This window comes from Pezoporus flaviventris, unplaced genomic scaffold, assembly GCF_033815535.1.
Source record: "Pezoporus flaviventris isolate CSIRO_AGI_PZ_B2104156 unplaced genomic scaffold, CSIRO_AGI_Pfla_v1 ptg000077l, whole genome shotgun sequence".
NCBI classification, from domain to species: Eukaryota; Metazoa; Chordata; class Aves; order Psittaciformes; family Psittacidae; genus Pezoporus; species Pezoporus flaviventris.
In genome coordinates this window covers 374,819-388,382 of record NW_026892625.1, presented here as the reverse complement: position 1 = coordinate 388,382, position 13,564 = coordinate 374,819, and the positions used below count along the sequence as shown (strand labels likewise).

Sequence of the window (13,564 nt, the reverse complement as noted above, 5' to 3'; positions counted from 1 at the left end):
GAAAACACAGCACTGCACCAGCTACTAGGAAGGAGGAAAAAAGCCTGCTACTGCTGAACCCAGGACATACAGATATGTTTCTAACAAAAGACAGACTGGGGATAATGTTAGCTCTGTCTGGAAGGAAATCAAAGAACTGGCTTCCCTGGATTTGGAAAAGGCTGAGGTTCTCAATTACTTCTTGCCTTAATCTTCACCAGCAAGTGCTCTGACCATGCTGCCCAAGTCTTGTAAGGGAGATGCAGGGACTGTGAGAATGAAGACCTTGGGCCCACTGTAGGAGAGGATCAGGTCTGAGATCATCTTAAGGACCATGGGACCTGACGAAATCCATCCGCGCGTCCTGAAGGACCTGGCGAATGAAGTTGCTAAGCCACTGTCTGTCATATTTGAAAAATCATGGCAGTCTGATATATGTAATATTACTTGTGTTGAATCATGAATGTCTCCAAAGCTTTTTGCATGAACCTCAGGTTCTGAAAGTAGCAGGATTCCATCTTCAAAGACACAGTGATGAACTATCCACATGACAAAATACTTGCCAGCCTTCTTCCCTTCGTTCATTCTCACTTTCATTTGTTGCATTCTGGAAGGGTGTGACGGTTGAGTTTTTTCTTTATTAACTATGTGCCATAATTTTTTACGAGATTCAATTATGCTTCTACGTAGCCTCATGCAACGATGAGAAATTGTAATTTGCTTCTTTAAAGTATTTTTTGGGTGGAAATTAGAGAGGAAGCACTTATAAAACAAGAATGATAGATGTCTGATGCACAGGAACCTATCCTCTAAGCACCCACCAGGCAGGGAGAGAGAATGTGTGTATTTTATTTTGTGTATAACTCAGATAAATGAATCATGGGACAGTGTTATGTAGCATTTGCTTTACAGCTTTTAGAAACTAAGCTGTATTAGTTCAGAATTGTGTGTAAATTTGTCATTCAAATGCCCAATTTAAAAAAGAACATGACTTGACAGTCTTGCTATCTTTAGCCTATCTTGTGCGCCTTTTAAGAACAAACTCATTAAGAGTGGAAATCACAATGAGATGACTTAGTTTGCTTGGTTATTTTAGGCCCCTGTTTTTTTTTTTAACATAAGAAATATTTTTTGAAGCGCAGGTTTTCAGTTTTTACTTTAGAGCATACATATATATATATATATATTAAGAACTGTGTTTTCATATTTGGGTCAGCTGAAGAAATCTCCATGTTTGAATAAGCAATGTATATTAAAATAGTTGAATTCAGAGGATGAGTACAACTAAAACTTTGAATTGGCGTCATGAAGAGAAGGTTTAATTGAGTCTCTAGCCATGCTTTTTTGTGCTAGTAGATCTTTCTGTGTAAAAAACATGCATTGCAAAGCCCTGAATCTTGTAGTAATGTTTATATCCAGATGTCATAACTGACCAAATGTTGAGAGATGTTGAAAATGTTTTTAAGACAGAGAAAGGAAGGGGGGGGGGGGGAAGATAGAGATGGGATGGGACAGATGATGACAACCCCAGCAAAGCCCAGACCATGAGCACTGCCATGCACCAGAAGCTGCTGTACATCTGCACAAATCAGAATTTTAGTTCTGATTTGCATGTCTGAGATGCAGACAGGATTTTTTTTTTTCTTGGGAGCTAAGAACAATCATTCCTAAGATAATATCTCCTTACCCCAATTATAATTGCAATACATCTGAATTGCAGATTACCAAATTACCTAAAATTAAAATGGTACAAATACAAGGAAAAAGAGTAATGGAGTTGCCCTGTGTTCTGGGTTCAGCTGTAATAGTTATTTTTCTCTTTCTTAGTAGCTGATGCAGTGCTGTGTTTTTGACTTTAGTCTGAGAACACCACTGGTAACACACCGATGTTTTTAGTTGTTGCTAAGTAATGCTTACTCCGATCAAGGACTTTTCAGTCTCATGCTCTGCCAGTGAGGAGGGGCAGGAGAAGACAGAAGGAAGCAGAGAAAGGACACCTGGCCCAAACTAGCCAAAGGGGTATTCCATACCACAGCAAATCATGCCCAGTTTATAAACTGGGGGAGTCACCTGGAAGGCCCAGATCGCTGCTCAGGTCAGGCTGGTTATTGGTCGGTGGGTGGTGAGCAGTTACATTGTGCATCACTTGTGTTTATTGTTTTCTTTTCCTTTCCCCTTTTAGTTTTATATTCTCTCCCCTTGTTATTTCCCTTGTCATGTTTATTATTATTGGTGGTGGTACTAGTGGTTTTGTATTATACCTTAGTTACTGGACTGTTCTTATCTGAACCCATGGGATTTACATTCTTTCGATTCTCCTCCCCATCCCTCTGGGAGCAGGGGGGAAGAAGGGGTGGAGTGAGCGAGCAGCTACATGGTTCTGAGTTACCAGCTGGGCTTAAACCATGACACCCCGTTATTAAGTATTTTCATGAGTGGATAATAGCATGATGCTTTGTTGGCATGTTTAGACATATTTTACAAGTTTGAATAAACTTACATAAATGCTTAGAGTCAACTGGAGGAAAACTAAGGCTTTATGGTAAAATACCTAAAAGGTAGGAAGTAATTATGTTTGAGTGTCATTGGATGGTTTTGTTAAAGCAAGAGAGAGAAAAGACTCTCGGCATTATTAATATTTCATATATCTTCATAACCAGCAGTAGACAACCAGTTAGAAGTAGAACCCGTGTAGGATGATCAGAAAAGACCCAGTAATATCCCTTGAGACTTATTTATACCAGAGAACTTTAGCCATTTCAAGAATAAATGGTACAGCTAATCTGCTAGTCACTGAAGCAAGAACTGCTGACAGCTGCCAAAAAGCTCCTGGTTCAGCATGACCAAAATAGGAGATTATGGAAGCGATCAGAAAGGCTGACCTGTGCAGACTGGGCAACAACAGAAAGCATGAAACAAATATGGAACTGGTATTAAAGTTTAAATGAAGCTGAAGTGAACCCATTCCTCCGCCATTCCATAAAAAGAAAGACTGATTTTTCAAGACTTTTATCTTCCATGTATCTTCATGTTGTCTTACAGAAGGCTCAGAATTCCACAAATTGAACAGTCACTTTTATATAATAGGGAAATAATATTGTTCTGTTAGATAGAATAGATAAATTGTTGGTGTGGGATTTTATAACCTTAAAAGGAAAGGGGGGCTGTTAAGAATTGTGAGCAATGTGAAGAGTTTCAGAGTCTATACTATTTGTCTATATCATACCATGCACTGCAGTTAAATTATTTAAAATATTTTGATAAATAGGTGTTTGGGAGCTATTAATGTAGTAATAGTGCCCAACCTCTCAAATGTAGGGGCTGTCACATGAAGCCACTGATGACTACCAGATATTTAGGTAAAGCAGTTGGTAACTATGTTGTGATGCATAACTATAGTATGTAATTGAGAATAATTAAGTCTTTGAAATATAAGTTACTGTATCAAGCTAATTTTTTTTAATTTACTTTTTAAAATATGAATAAGCTTACAATGACTTTGTGAGTTGATTTGGTTTTATCTGGTTATGTTTTATACCTGTGGCGTGGCAGGTAGGTGAGGCTATTGCATCTTGACAACAGTGGTGATAATATAACTTGAACTGATTCTTAAAATCATTTGTTTTATTTTCATTTTCTTTGTTAGGTGGTTGTGGACACAGCACAGATTGAAAATAAAGAAACTTATGCTCCTCAGATAAGTTTAGAAGGATCCAGAATTGTGGTGCAAGTTCCATCAACTTGGTAAATAAAAATACTGTATTGCAGATTATACTATTAATGATGACTGAAATATATAGGGGAAAATATTGCAGTACAAGTGGAAGAGAGAATACTAGACAATTAGGGCATATCTTAAGTTATTTTATCTGGAATTGAGTACAGTTCCTGACAGACTGACAGTTGTGCTTTAGCAGCTGTCTCTGTACTTGTGCTGCCTCTGGAGGCAGCACAAGAGGGGCAGTGATGGGGCACTTAAGACGTACTTATAAAGAAAAAGCTTGATGATGAAAGAGAAGGTTTAAAAAATAAAAAATAATAATCCAATAATGTTCCTGTTATGCTTCTTCCCAGCAGGTCCTCACAGTTCTTGCCTCAGGAAGGCCAGGAATTAGATGAGTTTAATGAGAGCTTTAGCTCTCTTCACTGAGCTGTTCCTTAAGCATTGTCATGAACCTCAGAACTCTATGGTCCGAGAGACTCTGTCCCTGTCAGTTTAGTTGACTGCCTAGGGAAGAACGGTAGAATTAATCTGCAGTTTAGGTGCGGCTTTGTTCCCTTCTGAAACAATTATTTGGAATTAGAACACTTCCTTTCTCTTACTTCAGAGTACCCAGTGTTAGGAATTTCATTACAACACAGTGCATTTATTTGAATCCTTGGTGAGAGCCTGTTACAAGTGGTACCAGTGGTATGCCCAGAAGTGCGAGTCAACTGATAGTCTCTTTACACAAATACATCTTTAATTCTTCTATAGAGTATAAACTGGCACTTCTTTGTTCTCTTCTTGTAAATTGCTGTATTATGAAAGAACTAAAATCATGTGGAGTGCTTGAGCCAGGTGTTATGCACTCTGGAAGAGCTCTGCCTGCTGACACACAGTGAGAGTGGCTCTTCACCCCTCTCTGCCCAAATTATGCCTACTCAGCTAAAGAGCTAATCATTAATCGTGATTTTTAAAATGAATATACAGCTAATCTAACTGTAAGAGTTATAGAATTTAACAATAGAAAGAAACTGAGGCTGAAGACATAGTCTTTAGGAACCCTCCGTCATCCATACATTATGCTGCCTTTACTAGTTGCACCTCTTTAGGAGCAGTAGTACTGCAGCCTTTTATTAACTGAATAGTATGGTAAAATTGTCTAATGTAAAAAACCAAACCAAACCAACCAACCAACCAACCGAACAAAACAACCAAACACACAAACCAAAACACAGCAAGAAAATTTTTATTTTTAAGTTAAACTTAATGATTACAGGTGTCTGAAAGAAGATCCAGCAACAATGTCTCTGCTACAGAGGAGTCTGGATCCAGAGAAGACTTTGGGGCTAGTAGATGTGCTCTACACTGCTGTGTTCGACATACACAGGTGGAAGGAAGGAAGGTACATCTCCTTCTGAACCTTATGCTCTCATGTTCTGGTGTCCTAGTTTAAACAAAGTCATCATTGTTGAAAGATTTATACTGAAGAATTTCATAGTACCGATTCATCAGGAGGGGAAAACAGGGCAGGAAATTGGTATTCTACATAGGTACCTTGTGGGTATGTACAGAGATACAGCAGTCTTCTTGAAACCAAACCAGCATCTTATCAAAATGTACAAAAATATTTGTTTCTCTCTTACAAAAATACTTGATTTTTATTTAATTAGTTACCATTTAAATCTTAAAGCACAATTAAAATGTCTTAATTATTGTAGTTAATGCTATTGCAAATGCTAGTAATAATTTGCATTGTTACCATAAGAAGTAATTGATAAACTCAGCAATTTTTGGTTTTGTTTCTTCCAGTAGCTACTACCCAAATCCACATTTTCCTCTGAAGTACAAGCTCAGATATGTATTAGGTGGTTTGATATACGTATTTTTGTTGATGCAGGGAGCAAGCTTTGCCTTGTATTCAGATCCAGTTACAGCGTGAAATCTTAGGCTTTGGGAATCAAGTTGACACGCCTTCTGGAAATGGAAGCAAATCTTCAGGTGGTCTGCAAAAGACGTTCTCAAAACTGACTTCACGGTTTACAAAAAAAACTTCCTGCACCAGTACAAGTAATACTGGAAGTTACTCAATCCCCAGTACACCTTCCAAAAATGTCTTCATAAGTTTCAACATGGAGGAGAAAGCTAAAATGCTCACTAACATAGACGCACGGTTACAAAGCATCTTGAATATTGGTAATTTCCCTAGGACTGCAGATCCACTGCAGTCAGTTCAGAACACAAATAACCAGCTAGTGAATGGGTGTCTAGTTCAAAGACAGGACAACTTCTTCAAACTGGATAACAGCAAGGATGACAAAGTTATGAATTTACCAACTGACCAAGAAATGCAGGATGTTATAGATTTCTTGTCTGGTTTTAACATGGGCAAATCCCAGCAGACTTCTCCAATGGTGAAAAGAAGGAACTCTGCATCCTCTACAGCAACAGAACAAAAATCAGGAACAGTACAACAGCAACCGCAGTCTGTTTCTCACGCACCACTGCATCCTTCCCAGCAAGGCTTGTCACAGCAACAACAATCACAAAAGCAGCAGCAGCAAATGCAGTATTACCAACACTTGCTTCAACCTATTGGACCACAGCAACATGTACCTGCCAAATGGCTAACTAATTCCTTGCAGCAGCCAGCCCAAGCTGTTGGAGCTGGACTGCCTCATATACACCAGTGGAACAATCCTGGTTTTTCAGATTTAAGCTCTGATTTGTACAGCTTGGGTCTTGTGAGCAGCTATATGGACAATATGATGTCAGAGATGTTAGGACAGAAACCACAAGGACCTAGAAATAACACATGGCCAAATCGTGACCAAACTGATGGAGTGTTTGGGATGTTGGGAGAAATCCTGCCTTTTGACACTGCAGGTGTGTTCCTTTTCCTTCATTGTGATTTTTTTTTATTTTTTTTTCTGGGGGCAGGGGGGAAATGTGTTGATTTTGTTTGGTGGGGGTTGTTTTGGTTGTTTTTGTGGTGGTGGTGTGTTCTTTTTTTTCTGTTGTTTTTTTTTTTAATAAGTCTCTGTCATGGTTTAATCCCAGCTGCTAACTCAGAACCACAGAACCACACCTCCAAGCAGGATGGGGAGGAGAATCAAAAGAATGTAAACCCCACAGATTGAGATAAGAACAGTCCAGTAACTAAATTATAATACAAAACGTAGTACTACTATTACCACTAATAATAATAATGATAAGGGAAATAACAAGGGGAGAGAATATAAAACTAAAAGGGGGAAAAGAAACCAGTAAACCCAAGTGATTCACAATGCAGTTGCTCACTACCCACCAATGGATACTCAGCCCGACCTGAGCAGTGATCTGGGCCTTCCGGGTGACTCCCCCCAGTTGATATACTGGGCATGATGTACTGTGGTATGGAATACCCCTTTGGCTAGTTTGGGTCAAGTGTCCTGTCTCTCCTTCCTCCTATCTTCTTGTGCCCTTCCTCACTGGCTAAATTGACTGTAGAGCCTAAGAGGAGGATATTAGTGAATTCTTCTGATAGTAGTACTAAGAACAACTTACAAATCCACTGTCTTGTAAATGTAATTTCTGTTGACCAGGAACATTGCTACAGAAACTTTGTAGCATGCATGTAGGAAAATTGCCTGGAGGGAGTCAGTGCTCACACCAACAGGAAAACCTGTTATCAAGCCAGAGTCAGCTTCCCACACTCTTTTGTATGTGCATGTGTGTGAGGACTGTGGAGGCATCTCGGAAACCAGCTCATTTGACTCAATTTTGATAATTATTTAGTCAACTTAGTGGAGTTTTTAAAGCAAAAATAGGCAGTGTAGTTATGTTATCAAAAGCTTCTTAACAATTTTGTGTCTGAATTAGTGTCATCTTATTTAAATGTACTTATGCTATATACTTAAGGAGGATCACAACCTTTAAGGGTAAAATTATTTTCACTGAGCGCCAAATACATGTATGTGTAGGGAAAAAAAATACATGTATAGAGAGGACTGGCATTTTTAGCATTTTGAATTTCTGTAGGATTTTCCTTTTGATATTCATAAAACTACTTGTTCCATTGGTTATGTATGATGAATACCAAGGACTTTGAAAGTGATAATTTGAAGAGGTGACTTACTCAAGTTGATAAATAGTGCTGTCGATTAAGACATATGTTTCTACAGTACAAGTGATAAGTAGACAGTGTTTTCCACAGGGTTTAAAAAAACCCCAAAACCCTAACTTCCAATCAAGTAGATTCTTCCATTGGAAAGATAACTTTTCATCATGTAACCTGCCAGGTTGAGCTGTGATGTAGGAGTTTTCAATTTAAGCTCTAGTTAGTGTAGCACAGAAAGCTTTAAAACACAAAACACTTGTTCATTTCCAGACTTTCTTGGGACTTTATACATTTGTCATTTGAAATAAATGGCAATACTTTATTGATAAATATTTTAGAGCCTGAAAATGATGTCTCTTTTCAGATGAAAATCTGCTAATTAAGAATTTAAAAAATTGATGGCTTTTCATTTTGAAGGCTTAACTAATGACCAAAAATGTGTTTTGCAGTACTTTTATCATCTGTAAGAACTTGAGGAAGGAATGTTACAGTGAGAACTAGTAGAAGGAATGTTGAATTACTTTCACAGATGTGAAAGAATGAAGGCAAAAACCTCTTATAAAAAGCTGTTTACCTGATATGTTTTTATCAAGGTAAAAATTAACACAAGTTACTATTCTGAATATAAAAGTAATTTAAGACTTAATGCTATCCAGAGGAAAAAAATGTGGACACCATTCAGAATCTGTCTAGAATCTATCCTCAGATCTGAGGATCTGTCTATTTTCCAGTCTCATTTTAAACTGACATAAAGATATTTCTCAAAGAGAACAAGTATTAGTGGGAATATTTTGTTTCCGACAGCTGTCAGATAGCTCTGTCCCTTGCTTACATAATAAAGAATGTATAGAAACAAATTATTTTCTTTATTGTCATTTGAATTTGCAGCCAACAAAACACTGTGGAGCTGTTTTCTGAATGTGCCAAATGAAAATGAGGAAACTTTTCTTCTGAATGCTGAATTGAGTGTAGGGAAGCCATCACATGAAAAACTGGTTTCTGCTTTGAGCTGTGCATGCTTGTTGGATGTTCTTCAGTCTCCACTCTTAATTTAAAACTGAGACCAGCAAGCCAACAGCTCTGTACTTCCTGCTGCAATTACTAGGGTGGTGAGGCACTGGAATGGGTTGCCCAGGGAGGCTGTGAGTGCTCCACCCCTGGTGGTGTTCAAGGCCAGGTTGGACAAAGCCTTGGGTGGCATGGTTTAGTGTGAGGTGTCCTTGCCCATGGCAGGGGGGTTGGAACTAGATGGATGATCTTAATGTCCTTTCCAACCCTAACTATTCTATGATTCTATGCATGTAGTCTAGACATTTTCCATAAATCCAGTCAGATTGCAAAGTTTTCCTTCAGGGGAGGAGAGGGGGGACAGGCAAAATGAAAAAGAAGCTATGGAAACTCAATTACACTGACTCACAGCAGCATTCTTTTTAATACAGGAATTACTGGCTCTGATCAGTTGAGCATTTAAACCAATTTGGGATTATTAAGGCTTTTGCTGTCTGTTCAAGATCATTCTTATCACTTATCAGATGCTTGGGACACATCAAGCCCTTTAAGTATGGAAAGATTTTTAAGAATTGCTGGGTTTGGGTTTTTTTTTCCCTGTATATATCAATCTTACTCTGAAATATTTTTCAGTTCAGGATCAGAATAGTTTTCAAATTGCTGTCTAGTCCTTTTAGGAAGTAAGGCAGTTTCTGGTCTATATGTTCTAATATGTTCAATCCGAGATTCTAATTTCTCAGAGTAAGCAGGATCACAGCATAGCGGGAAATCATGTTGCAGTCTGGAATCAACTACAATAATTAGTATGTTCCTTCTCTCTGAACTTAAATAAATGTACAGGCTTTAATTACATCAGCATCTGCTGATGGGATGTTGGACTTTTCAGTGTATGGACATGATCATAGTGACAAATACTATTTCCCGGATGGAAGGCAAGGGGCAGGTGTACTTCCATGTGAGATTATTCACTATGTATGGATGTGCTCTTCACTGTTTCATAAAGAGTTATCAACAGTTGTATGGCATTTATTATCTGTGAGGGAATTACTTTCTGTTGGTGGGGTATGGTCAAGCCTAAAGGATTAAAAGAGGGAGATAACTGCAGTAGAAATAGCTTAATGTCAGCAACTGACTTTTTGGTTTCTTTTGTTCAGTTGGCTCTGACCCAGAATTTGCCAGCTATGTTGCTGGGGTCAACCAGGCTATGCAACAGAAAAGGCAAGCACAGCATGCCCATCGCCCAAGCAACACACATAACAACTGGCCTTTCCTTGATGATCCTCATAAAACCTGCCCCTTTCCAGAGCATTTCACAGAAGGGTAAGATTTGGAAGACTGCACATTTTTATTGTATGTGAGTCTGCTTTACTCACAAACTTGACAGAATGTGGGAATATTGAGTGTTTTTTCCAATTGCTAATGCATCTGTGGAAGCTGTATTTCATTATGTTGAGTGAGAATTCTGAGCCCTTCCTGCTTTGCTGATACTGAGGCACTGACATTTGTTTGATGTCTCCTTTACAATAGAATGTATATTGACTTCAACTTGAACAGAGGAAATAAGGAATTTATAGCACAGATTTATTCAGAATTGGTTTTTTTCCAGCAATTTGAAAACCTTTAAGACCTAGTTTTGATGAAAAGTGTTGCTACTGAAGTTGCAGTACCTGACTGAATTCAGCTTTCCAGATTTTAGCTACTCAGTCTTGCTATACTATAAGGCAGGTACTTTACAACAAGTACATTAGTAATTCTTAATCTCTTCCAAATCATAACTATTTATCACAAAAGAAGTGTTTCAAGATCCTCTGTTCATTTGTCCATGACGTAAAGCTGTGACTCTCAAGCTAGATTAAAATCAGTAGGACCAAGTATGTGTTCCAGCTCAGTTCTGCAATGAAAAAGTCAAGTGCTTAGCGATTCCGAAACCAAACATCACTTGTTTCTCCTTCCTGACCAAGAGAGGCACTTTAAATTTTTATAATTATTTTAGTAAAATATACATAAAGTGACTGTAACAGACAAAGCAGTTGATGCTCTCATTTCTAAGTGATCACTTTTTGTATTACAAATTTAAGTTCACAAATTTTACATTTTACAAAGTATCGAAATGTCTTTGTGCTGTGAGGTATCACCAGTGACTAAGATTCAGCATAACTTCCTAGGGCATACAGTCTAGACCAGGCACTAAAAATATAACAGCAAATACAACTCTTTGTCTTACAGTGATGTGACAAATAGCTGGTCTGGTACTCAAGGAGACTCTGCCAGCTCAAGCGATGAGGCCTCCTCAGCTAATGGAGACAGTTTATTCTCCATGTTCTCAGGACCAGACCTTGTTGCTGCTGTGAAGCAGAGAAGGTAAGCAAAATGCATTGCTCCATAAGAATTCTTTTTTTGATAATTTAATTTCAGTAGCCACACAAAGGGAATCCCTGCTAATTAGATGAAGTTATAAAAATGTCTGTGTGTACTACACTGATGATATGGATCACTGTACAGTGTATCTGACTTTAATGCTCCCAAATTGCATTATATTAGTAGCTGTCTCCTTATACAAACTAGCACTTGTACAAGTAACCAGTTGTTAGCTGAAATTCAGCATGTTTAGAAAAGATCTGACGCTTTCCCTTTTCCAAGAGAATCTACTTCAGATGGATGCCACTTCTTTCTAAACTACTGAGGTGTTACAGATCATCTTTGAACTGGCTATCTAAACTGAGTACAGTTTATAACAACAAACGTACACACACACCCCAACACAAAACAACCAAAAGCCAAAACAGAGAAAAAAAAACCTTCCAGAATGCACATGTCAAGGACTTCTATTTGATATTAGGTCAGAAATTTAAACCAAAGGTAGAACATTTTTCCTCAGTAAATTCACTGAGCTTCAACAGATGTTTCACTTCCTCAATTGCTTCTGTTGTCTTGTGTCCTGGGTTCAGCAGTAGCAGTCATTTCTCCTTAGTAGCTGGTGCAGTGCTGTGTTTCTGACTTTCAGCGTGGGAACAACGCTGATAACACCAGTGTTTTTACTTGTTGCTAAGTAATGTTTATTCTGACCAAGGACTTTCTGAGTCTCATGCTCTGCCAGGGAGGAGGGGAAGCCGGGAGGAAGCAGAGACAGGACACATGACACAAACTAACCAAAGGGGTATTCCATACCACAGCACATCATGCCCACTATATAAACTGGGGGCAGTTACCCAGAAGGGCTTGATCACTGCTCGGGTCGGGCTGGGTATCAGTCGGTGGGTGGTAAGGGGTTGTGTTCTCTTCCCTTATCATTATTGTTATTGGTGGTAGCAGTAGTGGTTATGCATTATACTTAGTTAATGGAATGTACTTATCTCAACCCGTGGGAGTTACATTCTTTTGATTCTCCTCCCCGTCCCTCTGGGAGTGGGGGAAGGAAGGGGGGTTAGTTAGCGAGCAGCTGCATGGTACTGAGTTACCGGCTGGGCTTAAACCAGAACAGTTCTTTGTGGCACCCAACATGGGGAACGAAAGATTGAGATAACGACAGATCTGACCAGTGTGTCTGATTGTATTTGTGATAAGCATTAATTGTTTTGGATTAATAGTCACTCATCACAATGCTGATTTATTGGCTCTCAAAGTTGCTGCTCTTGATCTCAGAGTGTCAGCATGTCATACCTTACTTACAGCCGGTATTTGCTGTTTTAGTGTTTATTGGCTAGGGTGCTTGGGTAAGGTTCTTATTTTGCTGTATTTTATGGTAATGACTTGTAATACAATAGAATCATTGATCATGGAACTGATCTGGCTTGTGTTCCCAGTGTGGTCATCACCTCTATACTTTGGGAGGTATATAATAGAAGTGTTTAGCAATTACATGTCTTTTGTTTCCTCCTCGGGTGGTCAACCTTTGAAAGAGACATTCCCTTACCTTCCCAGCCCCCTCACAAGACTGTTTACAGCAGCATTTGAGAGTTCTGAAGGTTTTGGATGGCCTTTGGGTACCCTTGAGACCTGCCTGCTGATTGTGATGGGGATCAGCATGTTGGCACGTATACAGAGTGTGTTTTACCCACGACCATTTTGTCTGACCTCCAAAGTTAAGCAGGGTCGGGTTTGGGTCCTGTCTAGGGTTGGACAACGATATAGGAGGACCAAGAGATTTTCCCCGAGGCTGGACAGTCATGAGTGCAGGGTGTGTGGGATAGTATGGACAAGTATCCAGGCCAGTGGGCCCCTCCAGTGCTTTGGAACTTCACCACTGAACAAGTGCAAAATCTGGAAAAATTACTAAAACACTCAAATGAGGTGTGTTGTCATTCTGGTTATACCAGAGAGGGACAAATCATGGCAACGTGCTGGGGCTTGGCCTATGCTTACAGAGCCCTGTTCAACAATATCCAGCACTTTCAAAGGGAAAAAATGGTCTCTGGATCTGATGTCATAGGAACAGACAACGCAGGTACTCCAAATACAGCAACTACACCAACCCCAAGTGACAAGTACAGCAGCTACTCAAACTCTGACTACAACACATAATGCAGCTACTCCAACTCCAAGTACAGTAACTACAACAACCCCAGCGACAAGTACAACAGCTGCCCAAGCCCCAACAGCAAAAGACAGCTCAGCTGCTGGTGCTACTCAAACCCCAAGCACAGTGGCTGCACCAACCCCTACAACAGATACTGCAACCACTCCAACCACAGTGATAATCACTTCAGCTAAACCAGAGGACTCGTGCCAGTATTAGTTGCTCCTGTACACAAGGGAAAAAGCAAACATGAGGCACA

At 39.3% G+C, this 13,564-nt stretch overlaps 1 protein-coding gene across 16 annotated transcripts in view; it reads left to right on the top strand.

Moving 5' to 3' along the window:
- The window catches only part of LOC133279421 (granule associated Rac and RHOG effector protein 1-like), a 340,966-nt gene that overhangs the window by 65,925 nt on the left and 261,477 nt on the right, over positions 1–13,564 (top strand). For 11 of the 16 annotated variants that reach the window (XR_009746884.1, XR_009746885.1, XM_061473123.1 and 8 more), the window contains 5 exons: positions 3,626–3,723; positions 4,962–5,087; positions 5,583–6,568; positions 9,944–10,109; positions 11,016–11,150. Coding sequence is in view for 12 of the 16 variants with exons in the window: in XM_061473123.1 (XP_061329107.1) it covers positions 3,626–3,723; positions 4,962–5,087; positions 5,583–6,568; positions 9,944–10,109; positions 11,016–11,150 (1,511 nt within the window). In the remaining 4 variants the exon portion in view is untranslated. Of the gene's footprint in view, positions 1–3,625; positions 3,724–4,961; positions 5,088–5,582; positions 6,569–9,943; positions 10,110–11,015; positions 11,723–13,564 lie in introns of all 16 variants that reach the window. The other 5 variants (XR_009746886.1, XR_009746887.1, XM_061473120.1 and 2 more) reach the window with 3 other exon arrangements.